The sequence below is a fragment of the Mesoplodon densirostris genome, chromosome 6, assembly GCF_025265405.1.
Source record: "Mesoplodon densirostris isolate mMesDen1 chromosome 6, mMesDen1 primary haplotype, whole genome shotgun sequence".
Classification (NCBI taxonomy): Eukaryota; Metazoa; Chordata; class Mammalia; order Artiodactyla; family Ziphiidae; genus Mesoplodon; species Mesoplodon densirostris.
The window spans coordinates 23,396,830-23,423,986 of NC_082666.1; the positions used below are offsets into that span (position 1 = coordinate 23,396,830).

The 27,157-nt window shown below is 43.5% G+C and overlaps 1 protein-coding gene across 7 annotated transcripts in view; it reads right to left on the reverse strand.

Annotated features, from left to right (window-relative positions):
- The window catches only part of FBXO10 (F-box protein 10), a 77,042-nt gene that overhangs the window by 30,997 nt on the left and 18,888 nt on the right, over window positions 1-27,157 (reverse strand). For all 7 annotated transcript variants that reach the window (XR_009532762.1, XR_009532763.1, XR_009532764.1 and 4 more), the window contains 3 exons: window positions 10,963-11,553; window positions 7,056-7,877; window positions 2,139-2,288 (listed from right to left, as the gene is read on the reverse strand). Coding sequence is in view for 4 of the 7 variants with exons in the window: in XM_060100906.1 (XP_059956889.1) it covers window positions 2,139-2,288; window positions 7,056-7,877; window positions 10,963-11,547 (1,557 nt within the window). In the remaining 3 variants the exon portion in view is untranslated. The remainder of the gene's footprint in view (window positions 1-2,138; window positions 2,289-7,055; window positions 7,878-10,962; window positions 11,554-27,157) is intronic.

Genomic DNA, 27,157 nt, shown 5'->3' on the forward strand with positions numbered 1-27,157 from the left:
ACACCGCAATGTAGAGTAGCCCCCACTTGCCGCAACTAGAGAAAGCCTGTGCGCAGCAACAAAGACCCAACGTAGCCAAAAAGTAAAAAAGTAAAAACAAATAAATAAAAATTAAAAAAAAGAAACAACAACAAAAAAAAAAAACAAAGTGAATGGACGCAGCCCTGCCCTCTCTGCACAGGTGCACACGTTGACACCTATGAGGGAGAGTCCCAAGAGAGGAGTCTTCCCCACCCAGACTCTTGGGATGTAGTTATGCTGGCACTTACTGCTGAGGGCTCCTGTCCTTCATCTGCAATGCACACTACTGAAAATTTCTGAGCCTCCAAAGAGTCCCCAAAACACACGATCATTGGCTAGGCCATGTCACCCCAGGGCCCAGGGCGCCCACCTCTCAGGAAGGGGGCAGTGCCCCAGTACATGGGAACTTTGGCTAAGCGCAATCCCAAGAGGCCACCCAGGGAAGGAGTGGGTCTCTGGCTTCTAGTCTTCCCTTCTCATTCGGGGGGGACCTGTGGAAGGTACAGCCCCAGGGAGTTTAGGTGTCCCATGAGGCATGAGGTCACCAGGTGTATGAGCTACAAGGACCCTTGGAGATTTTCATACCATGCAAACGGGGAAACTGGCCCAGGGTCATATAGTATGTTTGTGGCAGGGCCGGATCTGAAACCTAGTTTTTCTGTTTCCCAGTCAGTTAGTTGATTTTGGACAGTGATGAAAATTTTAGGTTATAATAAATTATAATAAAATTGTTTCACTCTAATTGCTAATTTACAGCCTAAATACAATCCTATATTTAAACCAGAAAGCTAGCTGTTTCTCTTCCAAAATGATTTCACGGAAACAAAGTTCTAGTTTGCTTTAAAGTGTTTCATGCTGCAAGCTCTCCTATTCTTACTCACTTTTCAGATTTTCCCCTGAAGGATTTGGCAGACTCACCAGGGTGACTGCTGCCTACAGAAGTCCCTCACAGGGTTGAAAAGCACAGGGAGAGAGGTGTAAGCAATGGTATTTCTATCCTGCACTGTTTCACAAAGGCAGGTAATACTCCCTTCCCCCTCCACCTGCTAAACTGTCCTGTCCCCCCATCCCTGGGAAGGCAAACTCCTCTCATCTCTCTGGCAACAGGGGCAATAATTTCCTAAGCCAAGGCCATGCATCAAACATCAGTTGCATGGCAGAAAGAGTGAGAGGAAGGGGCTGGCAGAGGACACTGGCCAGGCATGTCTCCTGAAATATAGTTAAGAACTTGCCTTTCTCTGCATTTGCAAGGGCAGTCTAGATATACTGGGTTAAGAACATCCACCCTGAGTCAGACTGCCTGGATTCAAAGGCCAGCTCTAGCACTAGATGTGTGATTTAGGGCAAGGTCCCTAGCGTCTTTGTGCCTCCGTGTTTTCACCTATGAAATGGGAATAATAATAATTCTATCTCACAGGGTTGTGTAAGAGTTAAACCATGATTAAATAAATATATACCAAGTGCTTAGAACAGTATCTGGCATATAATAAGCACTATGTATAGGATGGATATTATTTTTCCAAGCCCATAAAAGTCCGTTATGTCTCTCAATTTCTGGGAAACCTGTCTCTCAGAGAAGGCTGAAGCAAAACTATGGGGCAGGTCTTTCAGGTCACTGGTCTCATATTCTAGGATTTTAAGTGGTTTTCACACTGGCTAAGATCAAACTCACTACGGCCTCACGATATCCACGAAACAAGTAATCTTCAGAATAAATATCCTACGTGTCCTTTTAATAGTAAAGAATGAACTAATCTGGTGTTTTATTTTTGATCCAAGCGTCTTTCATGGCAGACATATCTTTATTCTTATCGAACTCGAAGCCCACAAGAGCATATCAGGGCTGAGGGAGGGAAGGCCCTGTGAATTTCTCTGTCTATCCAGTCCTCCTCCTTGCTAGGGGAGACTGCAGGGACGTACGTGACTTATGCAAAGTCACTCTCAATACATGGAGAAAGAGACCCAGAGTCACAAGGACACACAGAGAAAACAGCAGGAACTACCTGCAAACAGGAAGCAACAGAAATTCAAGATGGCAACATTTGCTTTAACATCCTCAGAAAAGGTTTCTGAGCACCAAGAGCCACCCTGAAAGGGCAAGAAGATGGAGGAAGTACCAAAATGAGAGGGTTGGACTTTTTCCGGATGTCTACGCCGGCCTCTGCGTTGTCATAAATGTTGTTGCCGGCGATCAGGCCTCCGCCCTCCAAGCGAAGAAAGATGCCTGACGCTCTGCAGTGGTGAATGTGGTTCCTGAGCATGATGATCTAGGCAGAGAAGAGAGAGCCATTCATTTTCCTGTCACAAAGGTATTTTAAAAAACTGCTTGGGGAATACCTGAGTCTTCCTTCCCATCTGGTCCGTGCAGTTCTACCTGATGCCAGACCAGCCACTCTCCTCCGTGTGCTCGTGAGGACTGAGCCATTTCCGTGTCCTTCCTGGCTTTGCCCTACAGGCACTGGACCAACCTCACGCCAGTTCTTTACTAAAACCTGGATGGAAGCTTGGCCCTGAGCTCCACATTCACAGCCTCTGAGCAGGATAAATAACTGGATGACGGCATGGAAAGGACGCTTGGAGAAGGTGGGATTTAGTGGTCTGCAAACTCTACGTGCAGTGCAGTTACATGAAGATTTCTGGGGGTCCAAGGGCACAGCTACTTTGAATGGAATCCAGTGCCAGATCCACCACTTCCACATGCGCCTTTGCTGAACTTCACCTGCCTGAGGAAGCACCTGAAGGTAAAGTACCTCGTAGGCTGTCCTCTCCCACCTTCCCTTTTGCTTTCCACTTTTTTTTTTTGTTTTTTTTTTTTTTTTGCTGTACGCGGGCCTCTCACTGCTGTGGCCTCTCCCGTTGCGGAGCACAGGCTCCGGACACACAGGCTCCGCGGCCATGGCTCGCGGGCCCAGCTGCTCCGCGGCATGTGGGATCTTCCGGGATCGGGGCACGAACCCTAGTCCCCTGCATCGGCAGGCGGACTCTCAACCACTGCGCCACCAGGGAAGCCCTGCTTTCCACTTTTAAGACAAATACCCATTCTTGCCCGCTTTGCATCTCTCTTGCTGTATTATTATCCTGGGGTGGAAAAACCAATGGAACTCCAAGCTAAGAGACAATTGCAAGTGTTGGTGTAAGATAAAGACGCCTCTTTAAAACAAGGTACCATAACTCAGTAAACAGCTTATTAAGGGGATGCACTGCCACTTACATTCTCTTTTTAGCAATTCTAAAAATCTAGGATACATATTGTTTTAAACAACTATGTATTAACAATGAAATGTACTACGTTAAGGTAAATTGTGTACCAACAATAAACACTGTATTAACAATGAAATGTACTACGTTAAGGTAAATTGTGTACTAACAATAAACACTGTATTACATTAGAATAAAACTCTGGGAGGGGTAAAGTATAATGGAAGTTCAATTTCAAGGAGAAGCTTTCTGCTTAGAATGGGGAAAGTTGGAAAGAGCATTGCTCCCACACTTACAGCAAGAAGATACAAAAACATAACCTTTCCTGAATCCATCAGCGAGCTGAGGCTGCAGGACAACCAACTAGCCTGGAATCTAAGGGAAACAGGCACCTTCAAGGACACGAGACGTGAGTACTTGTTTGTCTGAAAAGACACAGATGCCATACTGGCCAGTAAGAAGAGTTCAGCTAACCGTTTCCATGAATTGTTAAAGGCCAGCTGTGAACTAGTGAGAGCACAGAAGTCCCGGGAGCAGCTGCATCTATTCACTTCTCCATGGACCTCGTCAGGTGCTCATGGAGAAAGACTGAGGGCAGGACGAGAGACGGGAGACAGCCTCCCTCCTGGTGGGCGCTTGGGGGAAGTACAGCCACTGTGGGAAAAGCACTAAGCCCCTCCTGGATTTTTCTCCCCTAACTGTCCAGAAGAACAAGCCTTAAGCAGCTGGGGGAAGGGCAGCAAACCCTGTGGCTCTCAAGGGAGGGAACAGAAAAACAATAAACCCTTTACCCCTCAGGGAGGTGGGAGGAGAATATCTTGGGCCTCGATCATTAGAGCCCCCTAGTGCTGGGGGGTGAGACAGGACCACTGAAAAGGGCCTAGTGCCAAGGTCCTAAATCCACCGACAGCACCTTCCTAAGACTAAGGATAAATGCGGACATGAGAGGCTCCCCACCATCCACTGTGCCACCAGGCTGGCCAGCCAGAGTCATGGCAGTGGCCTGCTGCTGGGTGGGGCAAAAGCACGGAGGAGCAGATGCAAAGGGAAGAGCTAAAACAGAAAAGTCCACTGGCAAACTAGCCAAAGTAATGCAGGAGGAATCAGGAGCCTGTGGTTCACTGAAGGTAATCGTAACAACAAAATCCAAGCATCACAGAAGAGGCATGTCCATTCCCACACGTAAACACCATTTACCTCTGTCTCCACCATCTACACAAGATACCTCACTTACAACTAAAAATTACCAGATACCCAAAGAAGCAAGAAAAAAAAATCATGGTCAGTGATACTTTTCTTCATTCCCTCTGCCAGCCTCTACCCTCTCGGGAATGTTCTGGAGGGCAGAGGTAGGGCGGCTGCCCTCTGGCCACTGGATCAAGGCCTTGCTCCTGGCCACAGGGACCAGCTCAGTAAGCCGGCACTCCCGCCCACAGCTCCCCACTTGTATTAATGCCATTTGATATATGTGTTCCCGAAGCTGCATACTCATGAGACACCATGGGTTGTTTTAGTCAAAAGCCAGCCAAAATCAGCTTTTCAGGTCCCTTTTTGGAGACTCACTAGGAACAGTTGGCTGCACAATTCCTGCCACAAGTTCCCTGGGGGCAACAGTTCCAGAGGGCTACAATGAAAGCTATTTAACTTTTTGTCTCTCCTTGTCCATGACTCCAATCACCACCTGCTCCTAAGTCTGCACGTCAGGGCACAGCTCTCTTCAAAGTTCCAGCCCCACGTAACCAGATGGCACCTCTGCCTGATGTCACTGATGCTCCAAACTCAACGTGCCCAGAACCGCACTCAGAATCTCTCTCTCCACATTCTAACCACCTCGGCTTCTCAGTTCCTGCCTTTGCCTCAGCCACTTGCACCAGAAATCTAGGCCACATAACCCTGACCACTCCCCTCCCGAGGTTCTCCTCGTCACCTCTCCGGACTGCCCTGTTCCTCCTCTCCACGTATGGACCCTAATTATCCACTGCCCCGCACTGATTGTGTCTCCAGTCTTGTTCCCCTCCACTCCATTCCACACAAAGCTGACAGAAGCTTTCCAAATGCGGATCTGACCACAATTCTCTGCTTAAAATCTTTCAGTGTGTTCCCACTGCCCTCAAGACAACTCCCGTCTCTCTGACGAGACACCTGCCCCTGAGCTGACTGACTCTTGCTGACTAGCCCTCACCTCACGCTCTGGCTGTTGAGGTTACTTGCGACTCCCTGAGTGTCCTGTGTCCTATGGCTGGGCCTTCCCGCATGCCTCCTTTGCCTCACAGCTTCACCCTGCCAACTCCTAGTCTTCCTAGACAGCTTGGCCAGGCACCATTCCTCTGGGAAAGTTTTTTTTTAAGTCTTAAAAAGAAACACCAAACACATTTATGGAGTACTTGCTATGCACCAGACACACTGCTAAACACCTTATATATATATGCATATATATGACCTCAATCAATCCTCACCACACCTTGGAGGAGGTAGTATCATTAGTCCAAAGAGCATATAGCTAATAAGGGGCAGAGCCAGAACTGGACTCAGAAGCCACACTCTTCATAACTATGAAAGGAGGAAAGCCCTCCTTGAGGGCTCACTCCAGATCCTTTCATCGTGGTCCCCCTGAGAGCAAAGCTGTCACCCACCCCTTTTATTTGACCTTTATCTTTTATTCTCTGTTCATAGCACAGTTTTATATTGTTTTCAGGGTAACACCACCTGAAATCCTCTTTGGAAATGGGTAAAATACAGTTAAGATGCAATTGCTATTAACCATTCTAGAAGCCTTCAGAGGCCTGCAAGACTCACATGTGACATCTGTACAATGCCCTTCAGTTTTCTAAGTGCTTTTGCCAATATTATGGCACTGGATCCTCAAAAACCCCCAGTCGAAGAAGTGGGGTAGTGTTTCCATTTCACACGAGAGGAAGGTAACGTTCACAGTGAATTAGAGGAGAGGTGAGATTCAAACCTAGGAGCTATGCCATGTTTCCTTCTAAAAGGCCATGTCTTTCCTTTTAGAAGCCTTTCCCATCCTGAGCTGTTACTGTCCTGTGGTGCCTGAGGGGGTTGCAGGTACAAGGCGCTGATGGCATGCAAAGCAGGATGACCCATTCTTAGTATGAAGTCCATACATCTCAACAGGGCTTTCTAGGCCCTGGGCAAGGTGGATTCTGCTTACCTCCCCTGCTCATTTTCCAATGGTCCCCACACCACACACTGCTAAACTTGGCCTCACATCCAGGCCCCAGCAAAGGATGTCTGCTGCCCGAACCCTCACTGTGCACCTCCTTTTCACCACACGCAGCCCATTTTCCTTGGTTCTCCTCTCCTCATCCTACTCAGCTTAGACATCTCCTCGTCTGGGAAGCCTTCTCAACTACCCGCAGAGTTTGGATCACAGGCAGCGATCACGTCTCCCAAAATGATCTTGCATCCAAGCTAAAGAGCCCTTGCTCCTTCTACTAGGAGTTGGGTGACATATTTGAGAAGCAGCATAACACAGAGAAAGGAGGCGGAAGACCTGGGTTCTAGTCCCCATTCTGTTTGGCCCCTAACCTGCTGTGTGATCCTGAGTGAGTCACCTTCATCCCTAGGCCTACTTCCTCTTCCGTAAAATGGGAAGAATAGTTTCTGCCTCATCCAAATCAGATGATGGACATGAGGCAAGTATGTGTTATAAGCTTAAAAGATGATTTTTTAAAAAAATGCATACTAGCACCATCCAAGCCCTCCTGCGTACAGCCACTGAAGCCCTCTCACCACTCAAAAATCATGTTCCTTGTGACCCAGCGAGGTCTGTACAGTAAGCCTTATGACAGCACCTTGTTATTATGTATACATCGCACCTTGCTATTATGTATACATTGCACCGCATAAGTCAGGTTCCGGAAGATGTTTCCTTCCATCTTGGCTCGGCCATAAGAGCAAACGAAGACGCCTCCCTTCCCGTCCCGGAACAGGCACTTGCGAATGAGGCAGCCCTGCACAGAGCTGGCCAGCGCCATGGCCTCCCTGTCCTTCTGCAGCTCCTGGTGTAGTGAGTTCAGCACCAGGCAGCTGGGCAGCTGGATGGATGCTCCCGGCAGTGGTGGGCCCAATAAGGAGCCCCCCAGGACCGGCTGCGGTCCCTGCACTTGGTAGGACAGTCTGTACGTGAGCTGGTCCTCATCCTCATCCTCACCGCTGGGACTCAGGCCTCCATCGCTGCTGTCTGGGGTCCAGGCCACCCTTTCCCCATCGCTGCCCACCTCTGCCTCCTGTGAGCCAGCCTTGGGAGAGCCAGTTGCTGGGCTGGTAGGGCTCTGGCTACCCTCAATGACAATGCCACAGGTTCTTGGGCTCCAGGCCTGGTCCCTGCTTTCCAGGTCCAAGGACATTAAAGAGTCAGAGTCCTCTGTTGGGAGCACGCTGGGAGAGGACCTGATAAGCCCTAAGAGATGCGTGTAGGCCCAGTTGTTTTCTGCGGATGGGTGGCCCTCAACAGTCACAGAGTTGTTTTCACTGCCCACGAATTCACAGTTTTCTAGGACACACAGGGGCACATTGTGCAGAAAGACATGGGTGTTTTTGAAGGTGCAAAACTTCACTTGGCAGGTGCCCGGGCCATGGACAAGGATGTGTCCATTCTCAAAGTTGCAGTTGTCAAACTGGACGTGACCTGCAGTTGTCTGGGGAACGAAAGAGAGAAAGTGGGTTTAACAGGGATCAGATCTGTTTTGCTAGTCAGAGCTCTAACTGTTCTGTAAAGGGATGGTACCTGGAAAGGCCATCTGTCCTGCTGGTCATGTTCCCCTCCCCACAGGGCAAGGGTCTTGCCAGCCCCAGGAGGGACCAGGAGCTGCTGTGCATCAGAAGGAAGATCATTTGGAGCTGCCTGCCCTTCCCTCCTTCCAATCCCAAAGGGCAGGGGACAACAGTGGAAATGGATAATGGCAGAAAAGTTCACTTTCTGGAGCAGGGCCTTTCCCCAAACCCTCAGATCTCAAGTAAATTCCACCAGTGCTCATGAAGCACTCAGTGAGAATAAAGAGTTTGGTGTGGGGGGGGGGGCGGGGGGTAACATGGAGAAGGGGGATGATGCTGAATGCTCAGAGGGATGCTGCGTGAAATGGAATTGCCTCGTTAATACTGGAGATGAACCAGGAGACAGTCGCTCAAGGGAGAAATGATGGGGGAGAGCTTTGGATTCTCACAAACACAGGAACTGGCTGGGATGTGAGCCCAACTTTACCAAGCCCTCTGATGGGTGAGGGTCCCATGTGGTGTCTCGGTTACATGGAGACTGTGTCCCACCAAGTCTCTCCTTCCAAAGCACTATCCCTTCATTCGAATCCTCCCTTGGCCCTGCAAGCCTGCCTCCACCTGAGCCTGCAGCCCTGAGGTTCACCACATAGGCCAGTCTGGAGTGTGGACTCAGGACAGAGCTGGGCAAAGCCGGAGGGCTGACAGAGGCCAGGGTGGGCCAGGAGGGGCTGAGCTCTGCTGGGGCTGGGCCAGCAGTGGGAGGCCCAGACACAGGTGCTGGGAAAGTCAGTGTGGGAACTGGCGCTGGTGCAGAACTACGGCAGGAGACAGCAGGCCATGTCCCTAAAGAGGGGGACAAGGTGTACTGCCGTGACCGGGTGAGTGCCCTGAGCAGTGGCTAAGAGGGTGGGTTCTGGTGTCCAGCTGCAGGGCCCAGCTCCCAGCTCTGCCTCTTCCAGGTGTGTTATCTTGGATAAACACATCACTTCTCTAAGCCTCAGTTTCTCTGTCTGCAACACAGGGCTCACGAACTAACAAAGCACCGGGCACGGAGCCAGGCACAAAGTGGGCACGGAGCCATGCACCAAGTTGGCACGTGAGAAAAGCCAGCTGTTATCATCTGGGGTCAAGGGACGTGGAGAGCAGAGAGTTCTCTGGGGTGGGGGTACTGCTCAGCCCTACAGAACAGCCCACCTGAGACTCTTAGCCCTCCAGGCCTGACGGAGAAGCGCAGCCACTCTGCATTCCTGAAGAAGAACGGCTTCTGGATTCCACGCCAAGCTCCATGCGATGTACTTGAACCATAAAATGAGGCAGTAGCGTCTCATGACCCCAGTTAGTAATCCCTGGACAAGTTTACATTCTCTAGCAGTGACCTCCCTTGAGAGCTCGTCCCAGAACTTAACTCCCCTTAACCTCTCTACTTCTTCCCTATGGCTAACCTCACTTTTTCTTGCTGCAATTTAAGTCTATTTTCTCTTACTTGGTCCTCTCTGTAGAAAAACCCCGGCTCTCTAGAGACGCAGAGCCATTGCTAGGGTTCTCCTCAGAAGTCATAAAAAAAGCTGTGAAGTCACCCTGGCCTTGGCATTTTGCAGGCAAGGTCATCCTAGCTCCCGGTCCTGCTTTTAGTTAAAAGACAAGCGTGGACTGAGCACTAATATATGCCAAGCACTAAGCCAGATGGTGGGCTGGGCTACAAAGAAGTCTACGGCCAGGACCCACCCCCTGAGGATCTGCAGCTGCACTTGTGAGGGGCAAGTGGAGGCTGAAGAATAAATGACTATGAAATGTGGAAGGTATGGAAACGAACCGTTCTTCCACATCTGCAGATGAGCACAGAAGGACTCCATCGGTTCTTCTGAAATGTTCTAAGTAGCAAACAGCCTTTTAAGCTTCCAGGGAATGCAGAACAATGTAAGTTCAAAAGTGGTTAGACTCAAAGGCCTGGACTTGAGTTCTAACCTCACTAATTATCCACTTGAGAAAGTTACTCAGCATCTCTGAGCCTCAGTGTCCCTCATCTGCAAAATGGGGACACACTTACTCTGTCTACCACAACTGTTTGTTGTGGGGATCAAATGAGGCCACAGATGGAAAGTCACCTATCTTATGATTACAGGCTTTGGACCCTACCTCTGTCCCTTACAAAGTCTGAGACCCTTGTTGAGGCTCCATTTGCTCATCAATAAAGCCAGCTGACACTACCCATCTTAATCATGGCTGTAAAGCACATGGCTGGCACACAGTAAGTGCATCACAAGTGACTGGTGGCATAATGATCATTACGAACATGAGAGACAATTTGGTTGTTACTGGTAGAATAGTGGCAATATAATTTTTGTTGACTAGGTACAAAATCCATGTATCACAATCAGTTTCTAGGCAATGCAGCTCCTGGCAGTCTACAACTTTTAGCTCTAGACTGTTCTGCCAGAAGCTACCAACGTCCCAATACATGCTTATCTTTGAAAACAACTGCTCTGTTCCCAGAAGGAATGTGTTCTCCTGATATTTCCTGACCCTCTCTCCAGTCAGCCTTGGCAAAAACCTGACCTTCCTTGACCCTCCGGAGAGTGGGGCTAATGTGCTGAAGGTCACTGGCCTGCAGAGCCCCCCTCTTTGGCCACCTCTCTGGGAACGCTGCCTGTTCTCTGCTTTCTGTCACCGTGTGGCATGTGGCATGCTCCCGGAACCTGGCTGCTCTCTACCTGTGGCCCCAGTTGGTCCAGGTTGGAAAGGAAGAAGTACAAAGCAATTCTGGCCTCCAGTGCAAGGCTCATTTTTTTAAGTACAGCTTTTTCAGGAATAAAGCAGAATGTTGATCTCTACTGATCCCTGTGCCTCTTTCCCAACTGGTGCAGAACTCAGAGGAGTGTGTTATAGGACTAATGACTGAACTCTCTCTCGTTTTAAATTCCAACAAAAAAAGGGTTACAAACCCACTGAGAAGAGGCCAAGGCCCAGGGTCAGGCCGGGAGAGGCTATCCATCTGAGGTAGACACCCACCTTAAACATGAAGGGTGAGAACCAGGCTGGCATGAAGACAAGGTTGCACAGGCGTGTGGTTGAGCACTGCTGGTCAATGCTGGCTAGCAGGGCCACTTCGCCCAACTTCCCGTGGCCTACGATCTCCACGGGCACCTTCAGGATAATTTCACCTTGCTCTTCGTGCAGACCTGGGAACAGCAGGATTCGGTCAAATAGGCTGGACATGGCCAGGGCACTGCCTAGGCTGTGAAACTCATGGCCTGGCCCGACACTCAGGGTACGACGTGTCCTCCTCCGGCGAAACAGAGTAAAGCAGACAGAGGTCTCCAAGATTGCGGCATTCTTGGTCCACATCTTGGAGGCAAGGTAATGCTGCTTGAAGGCCTCCCTCCAAGACTCAGGGTCCACATCAGGCTGGTTGGGCCAGTTGGGGTGGCGGCACTCGGTGTAGCCCAGATACAGCTGCCGCCAGCGAGTCCTATCAAGACTGAGGATCAGTTCATACCAGGTCCTGCACACTAGGCTGCAACGGCCCAAGTCGGGAAGGGGCAGGTAGGCTAAGATCATGCGCCACAGCTCCAGGGGGAGGCTGCCAGCCTCCATCGTCACCTGGGAGACAGACACAGAACAAAAGAGGTTTTTGTCTACGCTGCTTACAGTCCCCCTTCTTAAAATATCCCCTGCCTTCTGACCCCAGGGGTGAACAGGCACCTAGGCCCAGCCAATCACAGGACTCCACCCACTGAGTCAGAATCCTTCCCTGGGATTTTTCTACCTGCAATCAGCAGGGAAAACTTTCTTTTCTCTTAAAGACACTATAAAGATATGACCTTGGAACTGCTGGCAGCCACGTTTCCTACCTTATGGATAAAACCTTGTGTTACCAAAGCCAAGGAGAAATGAGGAGATGAAAGATGAAAATTGAAAAAGTGAAAGAAACATAGTGAGTATGTGTGTATGTGTCCTGGTGGTATGATTCCAGATTCCTGAAGATGCCCTGGAATCTTCAGTTTTCCTTCAAGTCTGTGAGGTACCTCAATGGCCTTCTAATAAATTCTTTCTGCTTAAGCTGGTTTGATTTCAATTTCTGTAACTTGTAGCTAAGAGTTTGGACTAACACAGAGGGAACCCACCTTTGGCTGTTACTGTCCTAGAGCTGTCTCTACTCATCACGGATCAAATCCTCATGGGAGGCAACCTCAGGAAAACTGCTGCTGAGGTTTCTGGTCCTGGCTCTGCCACTGGTTACTGATGTAACCCTAGTGTCCCAAGCACCTACTGGGCTAGCTGCCCAACCATCTGCTCCCATGATTTTTTTTTTGGAAAATATCTCTCCCCCGACCAACAGTTTACACCACTTGCTTATAGAGGTAGGGCTTTCCACAGCCATGTGTGTGGAATAACACTACCCAGAACCCTGGCTGCAAATGACTGGACTCTGGATGGCTCCACCGGGCCACTGAGATCTTTAGGGGAATGTGAGTTGCAATTCTAGAATCAGATGGACTTCTTTCCTGAATGGAGGGGAATGAATGGCTTGTTTCCTAAGCTATAAACTCAGGAATAGTTGTTGGTGATCATTTTCTCTGGGGGCCGGGGAGGGTGGAAGCAGAAGAAGCTGGTCTGCATTGAGCGGAGGATGAATGAGAGACACAGAAAAAAGCAGAGAAAAGGGCAGAGACAAGGGGCACCCCAGTGTTTCTCCAGCACTGCAGGTCACAGCTCCAGTCTACTCTCAAAGCTCAGCTCCATCCTTGCCTTTTGAATCCCTTCAGCTACCTCTGTACTCTTCTAGCAAATTCTCCTTTTTGCCTAAGCTGGCTTCACTGCATTTCTGTTGTTTACACCTAGTTTAAGCTCTCTCATTTATCAGTGTCAGTTTCCCCACCTAAAAAACAAGGCGGCTGAATTAGATGACCTAGAGCAACTTCCAAGTCTGAACCCTGTAAGGTCTCTAGACAACTAGAAACTAAAACTGGAAACAGGGCCAACTCCATCACTGACTTTAATAATCAAGTTGTCCACCTCTCCAGGGCCTTAGTTTCCCCCTCAATTTTATAAAAATGATGATCAAACTTGTCAGCCATTAGCCCCAAGAAGGCTAAAAAATAAAAACACAGATGTGTGATTACATCTGATAGAAATTCTGAGCCTCCTCCAGACAGGTATGGCTTTAACTCTACGGATTAGTATCAGAGCCCAGGTATGCAGGTTCTTCCATCATGATCACCCAGTGGGACTTTACGAAGCTCTCAGTAGCACTGGAGAAGAGCTGGCTCTGGACTGGTAGCATGATGTAGAGAGGAAAGAAAGGCTGGGCTCCTGATACTGCAACTTCCCCAGGCAAACGCAATTTTACTCATGGTGGTTTCTGTGACACCTGTGTCTCCTGTTCCTCATCCCTTCTTTAGCCACACCTTCCCAGCCTTTTAAGGAGAAGAATGTTCTTCTATCCCTTCTCTAACCATTCTCTAGCTAAGCGATCACATTCATTCCCTTGATTTCAACTACCAGTGTAAATTCAGGACCTCAAAATCTGAATTTCCAGCCCCAGCTGTCTCTTTCAAGCTCCATACATGAACACCCAATTGCTGGCCAGACGTTTCTACCTGAATGTTCCACAGACACTAAAAACTCAGCATCGTATCCAAAATGGAACCTCACCTTCCAATTCAGGCCATGACAGAATTCCTAGAACTGGATTCTCCTGCCTGCCACAAATGAGGCAACAGAATACATGCTCTCAGGCACTGACTAGCAAGCCATACAGGACTGTGATCTTAGAGAGCAAGGAAACAGGAGGAAAGTGCATGACTGCTCCAGCTGTCATCTTGGGGCACCTTCTCATTGTGGGGTAGGGAGATGGAGCCCAGGCAGAATGATAGTCTACTGAGCTGGCAGATTTGAGTTCTGGGCTGAAGTGGCTGAAATCTGCGAGGCAGGGTATCCAGAGGGAGCGAGCGACACAGAGTGGGGGTGGGTTTGGCGGGCAGTTTCTTGGCTGAAAGCTGGACCACTCGTGTACAGGGTGGGACTTCCACAGACCTAGTAGAAATTGCTTTCTCTGGGGTAAGTGGTGATACTAGAGATCAGGCAGAGCTGGGAGATCATGGAATTCTACCCAGAATATGGAGCATTCATACTGAGACTCAGAAAGGATGTGCCATGGGAATAAATTCAAATCGGAAGAATAAAGTCAAGCTTCATAGGATCAAAGGGTTCTGCCAGTAACTTATGCCTGCTAGAATGAAATCTAACAGTCCTAAAAAAAAAAAAAAAAGACAACATAATCTAGACTCCCTCAACATGTCAGCTACAAGATACTGTGATGTTGGCATAAGAAAACTAGAGAGTCCTAAGATCCAGTTCCACCCACCAGTGGGCAGGCACCAGTCCCTCCCACCAGGAAGCCAGCACAAGCCCTTGGACCCTCATCCACCAGGGGCAGACACCAGAAGCAAGAGGAGCTACAATTCTGCAGCCTGAGGAATGGAGGCCACAAACACAGAAAGTTAGACAAAACGAGATGGCAGAGGAATATGTCCCAGATGAAGGAACAAGATAAAACCCCAGAAGGACAACTAAGTGAAGTGGAGATAGGCAATCTGCCAGAAAAAGAATTCAGAGTAATGATAGTAGAGGTGATCCAAGATCTCGGAAAAAGAATGGAGGCACAGATTGAGAAGATACATGAAATGATTAACAAAGAGTTAGAAGATTTAAAGAACAGAGATGAACAATATAATAACTGAAATGAAAAATACAGTAGAGGGAATCAATAGCAGAATAAATGAGGCAGAAGAACAAATAAGTGAGCTGGAAGACAGACTGGTGGAAATCACTGCTGCAGAACAGAATAAAGAAAAAAGAATGAAAAGAAATGAGGACAGTCTGAGAGACCTCTGGGACAACATTAAATGCACCAACATTCACATTATAGGGATCCCAGAAGGAGAAGAGAGAGAGAAAGGGCCTGAGAAAATATTTGAAAACATAATAGTTGAAAACTTCTTTAACATGGGAAAGGAAACACTCAAGTCCAGGATGCACAGAGAATGCCATAGGGGATAAACCCAAGGAGGAACGTGCCAAGATACATACTATTCCAACTGACAAAAATTAAAGACAAAGAGAAAATATTAAAAGCAACAAGAGAAAAAGCAACGAATAACATACAAGGGAATCCCCATAAGGTTATCAGCTGATTTTTCAGCAGAAACTCTGCAGGCCAGAGGGAGTGGCATGATATATTGAAAGTGATGAAAGGGGAAAACCTACAACCAAGAATACTCTACCCAGCAAGGCTCCCATTCAGATTCTAGGGAGAAATCAAAAGCTTTACAGACAAGCAAAAGCTAAGAGAATTCAGCACCACCAGACCAGCTTTACAACAAATGCTAAAGGAACTTCTCTAGATGGAAAAGAAAAGGCCACAACTAGAAACAAGAAAATTACGAATGGAAAAGCTCACCAGTAAAGGAAAACATACAGTTAAGGTAGGAAATCATCTACACACAAATATGATACTTAAACCAGTAATTGTGAGAGGAGGAGAATACAAATGCAGGATATTTGAAACACAATTGAAATTAAGAGATCAGCAACCTAAAACAATCATGCATTTATATAGACTGTTATACCAAAACCATGGTAACCGCAAACCAAAAATCTACAATAGATACACACACAAAAGAAAGCAATCCAAACACAACACTAAAGATAGACATCAAATCACAAGAGAACAAAAGAGGAAGGGAAGAAAAAAGACCCACAAAAACAAATCCCAAACAATTATCAAAATGGCAATAAGAACATACATATTGATGATTACCTTAAATGTAAATAGATTAAATGCTCTAACCAAGAGACACAGACTGGCTGAATGGATACAAAAACAAGACCCATATATATGCTGTCTACAAGAGACCCACTTCAGATACTGGGACACAAACAGACAAAGTGAGGGGATGGAAAATGGTATTCCATGCAAATGGAAATTAAAAGAAAGCTGGAGTAGCAATACTCATGTCAGACAAAACAGACTTTAAAATAAAGGCTGTTACAACAGACAAAGAAGGAGGTTACATAATGATCAAGGGATCAATCCAAGAAGATATAACTGTAAATATATATGCACCCAACATAGGGGGACCTCAACATATAAGGCAAATGCTAACAGCCATAAAAGGAGAAACTGACAGTAACACAATAATAGTAGGGGACTTTAACACCCCACTTACATCAATGGACAGAGCATCCAGAAAGAAAATCAATAAGGAAAGACAGGCCTTAAATGACACATTAGATCACATGGACTTAATTGATATTTACAGAACATTCCATCCGAGAGCAGCAGGATACACATTCTACTTAAGTGCACACAGAACATTCTCCAGGATAGATCACATGCTGGGCCATAAAGCAAGCCTTAGTAAATTTAAGAAAACTGAAATCATATCTAACACCTTTTCCGATCACAATGCTATGAGATTAGAAATCAACTACAAGAAAAAAACAGTAAAAAAAAAAAAAAAAAAGCAAACACGTGGAGGCTAAACAATATGTTACTAAACAACCAATGGATCACTGAAGAAATCAAGGACGAAATAAAAAAATACCTAGAGACATATGAAAATGAAAACACAACAATGCAAAACCTATGGGACACAGCAAAAGCAGTTCAAATAGGGAAGGTTACAGCAACACAATCTTCCTCAGGAAACAAGAAAAATCTCAAAACAACCTAACCTTACACCTAAAGTAACTAGAGAAAGAATAACAAACAAAACCCAAAGTTAGTAGAAGGAAAAAAACCATAAAGATCAGAGCAGAAATAAATGAAATAGAGGTGAAGAAAACAATAGAAAAGATCAAGCTGGTTCTTTGAAAAGATAAGCAATATTAATAAACCTTTAGCTAGACTCATCAAGAAAAAAAGAGAGCTCAAATCAATAACATTAGAATGACAACCAACACCACAGAAATACAAAGGATCATAAGAGACTACTACAAGCAACTATATGCCAATAAAATGGACAACCTGGAAGAAATGGACAAATTCTTAGAAAGGTACAATCTTCCAAGAATGAACCAGGAAGAAATAGAAAATATGAACAGACCAATCACAAGTACTGATATTGAAACTGTGATTTAAAAACTTCCAACAAACAGAAGTCCAGGACCAGAAGTCTTCACAGGTGAAGTCTATCAAACATTTAGAGAAGAGTTAACAGCTATCCTTCTGGAACTATTCCAAAAAACTGCAGAGGAAGGAACACTCCCAAACTCATTCTATGAGGCCACTATCACTCAGATACCAAAACCAGACAAAGACAGCACAAAAAAAGAAAATTACAGGCCAATATCACTGATGAACATAGATGCAAAAATCTTTAACAAAATACTAGCAAACCAAATTCAACAATACATTAAAAGGATCATACACCATGATCAAGTGGGATTTATCCCAGGGGTGCAAGGATTTTTCAATATCTGCAAATCAATCAGTGTGATACACCACATTAACAAATTGAAGAATAAAAACCATATGATCATCTCAATAGACGCAGAAAAAGCTTTCGATAACATTCAACACTGATTTATGATAAAATCTCTCCAGAGAGTGGGTATAGAGGGAACGTACCTCAACATGACAAAGGCCATCTACAACAAACCCACAGCTAACATGGTACTCAACAGTGAAAAGCTGAAAGTATTTCCTCTAAGATCAGGAACAAGGTAAGGATGTACACTCTTGCCAATTTTATTCAAGATAGTTCTGGAAATCCTAGCCATGGCAATCAGAGAAGAAAAAGAAATAAAAGGAATCCAAATTGGAAAAGAAGAAGTAAAACAGTCACTGTTTGCAGATACTATACATAGAAAATCCTAAATATGTTACCAGAAAACTACTAGAGCTCATCAATAAATTCTGTAAAGTTGCAGGATACAAAACTAATGCACAGAAATCTCTTGCATTTCTATACACTGACAACAAAAGATCAGAAAGAGAAATTAAGGAAACAATCTTATTTACCATTGCATCAAAAAGAATATAATACCTAGGAATAAACCTACCTAAGGAGGCAAAAGACCTGTACTCTGAATACTGTAAGATGCTGATGAAAGAATTCGAAGATGACACAAACAGATGGAAAGATATACCACGTTCTTGGATTGGAAGAATCAATATTGTCAAAATGACTCTACTACCCAAGGAAATCTACAGATTCAATGCAATCCCTATCAAATTACCAATGGCATTTTTCACAGAACTAAAAAATTTTTCACAGAACAAAAAATTTTTTAATTTGTATGGAAACACAAAAGACCCCAAATAGCCAAAGCAATCCTAAGAAAGAAAAATGGAGCTGGAGGAATCAGGTTCCCTGACTTCAGACTATACTACAAGGCTACAGTAATCAAGACAGTATAGTACTGGCACAAAAACAGAAATATAGATCAATGGAACAGTATAAAAAGCCCAGAAATAAACTCATGCACCTATGGTCAATTAATCTACGACAATGGAGAAAAGACAGTCTCTTCAATAAATGGTGCTGGGAAAACTGGACAGCTACATGTAAAAGAATGAAATTACAACATTCTCTAACACCATACAGAAAAACAAACTCAAAATGGATTAAAGACCTAAATGTAAGAGTAGATACTATGAAACTCTTAGAGGAAAACATAGGCAGAACACTCTTTGATGTAAATTGCAGCAATATCTTTTTGGATCCACCTTCTAGAGTAATGAATATAAAAACAAAAAATAAACAAATGGGACCTAATTAAACTTTAAAGCTTTGCACAGCAAAGGAAGCCATAAACAAAATGAAAAGACAACCCACAGAATGGGAGAAAATATTTGTAAATGATGCAACCAACAAGGGATTAATCTCCAAAATATACAAACAGCTCAGGAAGCTCAATATAAAAAAAAGCAAATCAAAAAATAGGCAGAAGACCTCAATGGACATTTCTCCAAAGAGGACATACAGATGGCCAAAAAGCACATGAAAAGATATTCAACATTGTTAATTATTAGAGAAATACAAATCAAAACTACAATGAGGTAGCACCTCACACTGGTCAAATGGCCATCACTGACCATCACTGAAAAGTCTACAAACAATAAGTGCTGGAAAGTGTGTGGAGAAAAGCGAACCCTCTTACACTGTTGGTGGGAATGTAAACTGGTACAACCGCTATGAAGAAGAGTATGGGGGTTCCTTAAAAAACTAAAAATAGAACTACCATATAATCCAGCAAGCCCACTCCTGGGCATATATCTCGAGAAAATCATAATTCAAAAAGATACATGCACCCCAATGTTCACTGCAGCACTAGTTACAATAGCCAAGACATGGAAGCAACCTAAATGTCCATCGACAGAGGAAAAGATAATGAAGATGTGGTACATATATACAATGGAATATTACTTGGCCATAAAAAAGAATGAAATAATGCCATTTGCAGCAACATGGATGGACCTAGAGATTATCACACTAGGTGAAGTAAGTCAGACAGAGAAAGACAAATATCATATGATATCACTTATATATCACTTATATGTGGAATATATCATTTATATATCACTTATATGTGGAATCTAAAAAAAATGATACAAATAAACTTATTTACAAAACAGAAAGACTCACAGACTTCAGAAACAAACTTATGGTGACCAAAGGGGAAAGGTGGCGGGGGGAGGGATAAATGTATATATATATTCTGTATATACACATTACTATATACAAAATAGATAATCAGCAAGGACTTGCTGAATAGCACTGGGAACTCGACTCAATATCCTGTAATAACCCATATGGGAAAAGAATCTGACAAAGAATGGACATATGCATATGTATAACTGAATCACTTTGCTGTACACCTGAAACTAATACAACACTGTAAATCAACTATACTCCAATACAAAATAAAAATGAAACTAAAAACAAAAAAGAAAACTAGAGAGTCCAGAAATAGATGTGTACATATACTGGTCAACTGATTTCTGACAAAACATAAATGCAATTCAGTGGATGGAGAAGTCTTTTCATCAAATGGTGCTGGAAAAATGATATCCGTATGGAAAAAAAAAAGAACTTTTGCCTCATACCTCACACCACACATGAAAAAGTAACTCAAGATTGATTATAGACATACACATAAAAACTAAATCTATAATGCTCCTAGACGAAAATATAGGAAAATACATTTGCAACCTTGGGGTAGGCAAAGATTTCTGAGAACACAAAAGGCATTAATCATTTTAAAAAACCTAGTAAATTGGTCTATCAAAATTAAAATTTTCTGTTTATCAAAAGACATCATTAGGAAAAGAGAATGATAGAACAGGGAAAAATATTTGCAATACAACATATACAGGACAAAGGGCTTGAATCCAGGATATATTAAGAAATCCTACAACTCAGTAATAACAAAACCCAATAAAAAATAGGCAAAGATTTGAACAGAAACTTCAAAAAGAAAAATGAACAGCCAATAAACTCATGAAGAGATGCTCAACATCATTAGTATTCATTATTACTCAATTTGTATTAAAACCATGAGATAAATGTGTTTCACACACACTAAAATGGCTAAAATTAAGAACACTGAAAGCATCAAAGATGTGAAGTAACCAGAATTCTCATACATTGTTGGTAGGAGTATTAAATACTAGAAGCACTTTAGGAAATTGGCAATTTCTTCTGCAGTTAAAACATATACCTATCCCAGGACTTCCCTGGTGGTCCAGTGGTTAAGAATCCTTCTTGCAATGCAGGGGACACAGGTTCGACCCCTGGTCGGGGAACTAAGATCCCACATGCCGTGGGGCAACTAAGCCTGTGCACCACAACTACAGGGCCCATGCGCTCTGGAGCCTGCAAGCCACAACTAGAGAGAAGCCCACGCACTGCAACAAAGAGCCCGGGCACCACAACAAAAGATCCTGTGTGCCGCAACTAAGACCCAATACAGCCAAAAAATAAATAAATAAATATTAAAAAAACAAACAAACCAAAAAACCATGTACCTATCCTGTGACCTAGAAATTCCACTCCTAGATATTTACCCAAGATAAGTGAAAATGTATATCTACGAAAGGACTGATATAAGAATGTTTACAGCAGCTTTATTCCTAATAGTAAAACAAACAGAAAACTAGAAACAACCCAAATGTCCATCAACAGAAGAGTGGATAAACAAATAATGGTGTATTCATACAATGGAGTACTATTCAGTAATAAAAAGGGATGAACTGCTGATAACACACAACACGGATGAATTGCAAAAAGAATGTGCTAGGCAAAAGAAATTAGTCACAAAAGACTACATATTGTATGATTCCATTTAGGTGAAGTTCAAAAACAGATAAAATCATCTATGGTGATAAAAATCAGAACAGTGCTTGCCAATGGGGTAGGGATTGACTTGCGGGGGTCAAGAGGAAACTTTGGGGGTAAAGGAAAAGCTTTATAGTTTCACTGGTATGTGAGTTATATAGGTGCATACATGTAAAAAACCTCACTGGACTGTATGCTTCCGTTCTGTGCATTTTATTGTGTGTAAACTTTGTCTTGAATTTAGGGAAACCTCCTTAATTTCTCTTCTGTCTCCTTCCCTCCCTCTCTCTCCCAGATAGCCTCTCAAGCCCTATGTTTCTGCCTCCTTAAGTACTCTCAAATTAGTCTTTGCTCTCTACCCTCTCTGTCACTGTGTTATTTCCGGCTTCACCATCTTTAGACTGGATTACTACAGTAGAGTCTTAACCGGTCTCCCTGGAACCACTCCTGCCTCCATCCAATCCATCTGACATTCAGCTGCCAGAGGAATCTTTCTAAAATATGAATCTGGTCTGGTTGCTTAGTGTGAAATTCCTCAGTGGCCCCCCATGGCTTCTAGGATAAAGTCTAGTACAGAAGACAGGTCATGAGCTTGTTTATTTCTCTGGCCTCATCCTTGACATTCTTCCCACCCTACCCTCACTCTCCCAGTAATATCTCTACAGAGGGCCTTTCCTCATCCTCTCCTTAGATATGAAGTGCCTCTCTGGCTTCCAATGGCAACCTGAGAACAGCTCTATCACACAGCCTCTTTAAAAATGTAAAACAAGACAGAGGACACAAAGCAAATGTGTAGGTTAGCAAATTGATTTATAAGGCAAACATCCTGTTAACCACCTCCTGGGTCAAAAAACAGTTTTGCCAGCCAGAAGCCTCCAGAAGCCTCTCCATGTGCCCCATCCCAATCCTGCCCCCCAGAGTAAACATTTTCCTCCTGACTCTGTAGTAATCCCTTCCTTAGGTTTCTTTGTGGTTTTATCACCTAAGCATGCATCCTTAGATAGTACAGATTTAGTTTTGTCCTTAGGTTTTTAGCTTGATAAGTGTTTGATTCTCATTCCATCTACAGGTTCCCCTTCCATCCTTTTCTCTTCTTTACTACGTATCTGTTGAAGAACTTGAACCATTTGACCGAAGTTTCTCAGTCTGGACTTTGCCAACCGCGTATGTTCTCATGGGAGAGTTCACTTTTTTGCCCTGTCAGCTGACCTCCTGCGTATTGGCAGCTGGATCAGGGGCTAGACTAGACTCAGGTTCCATCCCTTTAGCAAGTCTACAAGTGGTGTGTATCTTTTTATCAGGAGATGTCCACAAGTCTGGCTGTCACTTTTTTGATGTCAGTGCCCACTAATGCCCAGTGCCTAGACCCATTCATTTCCCTGGAGGTAAAAAGACGGTGAAACTCCAACTGGATCATCTGGTTTTGATTTATTTGCTGAAATAACTTTCAGCAAATAGGAGAGTCTTCTCTTCATCCATCATTTGGTTACCCAGAGGTACAGTCCACTTAGGAAAGGCCAGCTTGACTCTTTCATTTCCCAGGTTTCAAGATGATGAATTTGTCCTGTTACACTTTGAAGGTAACCAATTTGGGTTTGTGTGTGCATGTGTGTGTGTGTTTAAACTATTATTATAAACACATGGATTTAAACATATTTTATGGCTTTCAAGTCTTTGAATTTGATATTCTTCCTGAAGCTCAAATTGAGCCAGCTTTGGCCTCGATTTAGTTCCTCAGTGCTTCTGGCACAACCTCAGTAATCTTTGATCGTTTCCTTGCTATGTGGTACTTCAAGATGTTCCTGGCTCACTTTTTACATTTCTTGCCCAGACATGGTATCAGACAATTCTCTAAGAAAGAATTTGTGTTTATTTTAAATTGAAATTTTTACTGAGATGATTGTAGGTCTGTATGAAATTGTAAGAAATAATAGAGATCTCTTGTATGCTTTGCCCAGTTACCCGCAGTGGTAACATTTTGCATAACTACATCATAATAACACAACCAGCACAGTGACATTCAGAGTTCCTGTTTTACTTATACTCGTTTTTGTGTGTCTATATTACATTCTGTACAATTTTTATCACCTGTGTAGGTTCCTGTATCCACTATCCATAGTCAAGACACTAACAGTTCCAACACCACAAGGACCCCTCATACTACCCTTTTATAATCACACCTACCACCCTCCTGACTCCTCTTCCCATCCATAATCCCTGACAACCATTTATCTGTCCTCCATTCTAAAATTGTGTCACTTAAAAATGTCATGTAAATGGAATCTTACAGTGTGCAAGGATGGGACTGGCTTTTTTCTCTCAGCACTATTCCTTGGAGATGCATTCAAGTCTGTGTATCACTAGTTTGCTCCTTTAGAATTCTGAGTAGCATTCCACAGTGTTGATGCACCAGTGTACATTTGCAGAATACTGACAAATGCATTCACACATCTAATCCAAACCCCACCAATATAGAATATTACTGTCACCCCAGAAAGTTCACTCATGAATTTTCTTAGTCAATCCCTAACCCCAATCTCAAGAGGCAACCACTGTTGTGATTTTTCTACCACAGATTAGTTTTGTCTGTTCTAGAATTTCATATAAATGGAATCATGAAGTAAGTATTCTTTTGTGTAAGGCTTCTTTCACTCAGAAGAACATTTTGGAGACTCATCCATTTTGCTGCATGTATCAGTAGCTCATCCCTTTTTATTGTTGAGTAGTAGTTCATTATATATTAATATCTCACAGTTTTTTTAAAAATCGATCCTCCTATTGGTAGAAAGCAAAACTGTTTCCAGTTTGGTGCTATTATGAATAACGCTGCTGTGAATATTCTTATACAAGTGCTATGTGGACATATGTTTTAATTTTTTTTGAGTAAATGTTTAGAAGGGAAATTGCTGGGTTCTTTTTCCAAAGAACATTTTACACTCTCACCATGAATGTATAAGAACCACCACTGCTCCACAACTTCACTAACATTTACTGTTGTTAGTCTTGTATCATCCTGGTGGATATGTAATGGTACCTCATTAAAAAAAATTTTTTTTTGAACTATAGTTGATTTACAATATAGTGTTACAGATTCAGACTCTTTTCCATTATAGATTACAAGATACAGTACTGAATATAGTTCCCTGTGCTATACAGTAGGTCCTTGTTGTTTATCTATATTATATATAATGGCATGTATCTGTTAATCCCATGCTCCTAAATTTATCCCTCCCCTTCCCCTTTCCCCTTTGGTAACTGTAAGTTTGTTTTCTATGTCTGTGAGTCTGATTCTGTTTTATAAATAAGTTGATTTGTATTATTTTTAGATTTCACATATAAGTGATATGTAATATTTGTCTTTCTCTGACTTATTTCACTCAGTATGATAATCTCTAGGTCCCTCCATGTTGTTGCAAATGGCAATATTTCATTCTCTTTTCTGGCTGAGAAATATTCCATTGTATATATATACCACAACTTCTTTATCCATTCACCTGCTGATGGACACTTAGGTTGCTTCCATGTCTTGGCTATTGTGAATAATGCTGCAATGAACATAGGGGTGCATGGATCTGTTTTCGAAATCGGTATCTCATTTTGGTTTTAATTTGCACTTCCCTCATGACTAATGATGTTGAACACTTTCATGTGCTTATTGGCCTTTCATATATCTCTTTTGAAGTGTTCAAATCTTTTGTCTATTTTTTAAAAAATGGGGTTGTCTTTTTTATTATTGAATTATAGGACTTCTTTATATATCCTTTGCCAGATAAATGTTCTGTGAATATTTTCTTCTACTCTGTAGCTTGTCTTTTCACTTTCTTAATAGTATCTTTTGATGAGAAGTTTTTAATTTTGATGAAGCTGAACATACTTTTTAAAAAAAAATGATTATTGGTTTCTTTTACCTGAGAAGCCTTTGTTAAATCCCCACACAATGAAGATATTCTCCTATATTTTCTTCTAAAAGCTTTGTGGTTTTAACTTTTGCATTTTGACCTATGATACAATCATGAATTAATTTTTGTTATGGTATGAGGTGGAGGTTGAAGTTAATTTTTTTATGTGAATATCCAGTTATTCCAGCACCATTTGTTAAAAAGAATCTCCTTTCCCTATTGGCTTGCTTTGGTGCCTTGTCAAAAATCAAATGACAGGAGAGTGGATCTATTTCTGGGTGATTTATTCTGTTTCGTTGAACTATTTGTCAATCCTTATGCCAGCATCACACTACAATTTTACACTTTTCCTTTGATAAATTGGGCTTTTAGTGTCAAGTCCAAGAACCCTTTACCTAGCTCTAGCTCTAGATCCTAAATACTTTCTCCTTTTTTTTTTTTTGCAGTACGCGGGCCTCTCACTGCTGTGGCCTCTCCCGCTGTGGAGCACCGGCTCCGAACACGCAGGCTCAGCAGCCATGGCTCACGGGCCCAGCCACTCCGTGGCATGTGGGATCCTCCCGGACCAAAGCACGAACCCACGTCCCCTGCATCGGCAGGCGGACTCTCAACCACTGTGCCACCAGGGAAGCCCTGTTTTTTTTTTTTTTTTCCTAAAAGTTTTATAGTTTTACCCTTCACGTTTAAGTCTATGATCCATTTTGAGTTAATTTTTGATTTAGGTATAAGATTTAGTTTGAAGTTCATTTTTTTTGGACCTGTGGTCGTCCAACTGTTCCAGCACCATTTGTTGAAAGGGCTATCCTTTCTCCACTGAATTGCTTTTCTACTTTTGTCAAAAATCAGTTGAGCTTATTGTTCTGGTTTCTTTTAGTGGAAGCAATATTTCAAGACCACAATCTGGGTATTAGAGATGCTTATTTCTACTAGATTTGGTCATAGTTTCTAAGCCTTTTCAGCAGACTTCTGTCTCCTTCACCAGAATGTGGGTTTCTTTGGCAAGGACTGGATACCTTGCTCTCTGAAGACCCAATACCTGGTGTTGACCCCCTTCTCTACTCCAATTATTCAGAGCAACAGAAAAGAAAATCACTCTAAGCAACAGAGTTCCTAGATTACTCCAACACCGGGTCCACATGTCTCAGGTACTATGAGAGTGGGATTCTGCCTTTTCTGAGGCTCTAAGTTCTTTCAGGAAATGCTGCCAATAAGTAAACCAAAGGAGACAAGTACATGATTTATTATTACCTACAGGTGACTTGACCAGAGTCACTGGGAGAAAAAACAAGTCAGCAGTACCTCTGGTAAGATTAAGTTAACCCTTTCATATTCAACTCTCACATAACTCATTCTTTCCCTCACAACTTCTTATCTTTGCACTCCACATTCCTCCCAAACATCTCCCAGACCTTCCGCAGCTCTGCCTCTAATTGTCCCTTTCCTAGTTTGACTGCTGCTCTTCTCATTACAGTGTCATTTGCAGGAGGGAGGAGCTCTGATGCCAGGACTCTGAGTGGGCTGAATGCAGTTCAGTTTCAGGTGGGCCTCTCCTCCAACTAGGTTCTTGGCTCACTTATGAGGTAATTTAATTTAAAATGTTATTTTGCCTGTCCATCAGGTCTTGGTGACCTGTACATGATTGTCTGAGTTCAGTGACTTCATACGTCACATTTTTTCCAACCCTGACCCTTCACACAGTCCCTTCCTGAAACCTCAGATTTAGCCTCCTTCTCCACATAAGAGATGCCTCCTCTGATTATCCTGTGTCTCACACAGTTCACATTTATCTTTGTAAATTTATATCCCTATTAAGAGGAGTTAATTTACAATAGTATTCTCTGTCCTTGCTTCACTTCTTTTTTTCCTTGTTATATTGCTACTTCAATTTAAAACCACCAGAAGAACACTGTTATCACCATTTTAACACGTTCCTATATAAAAGAATACAAACTGTCAACC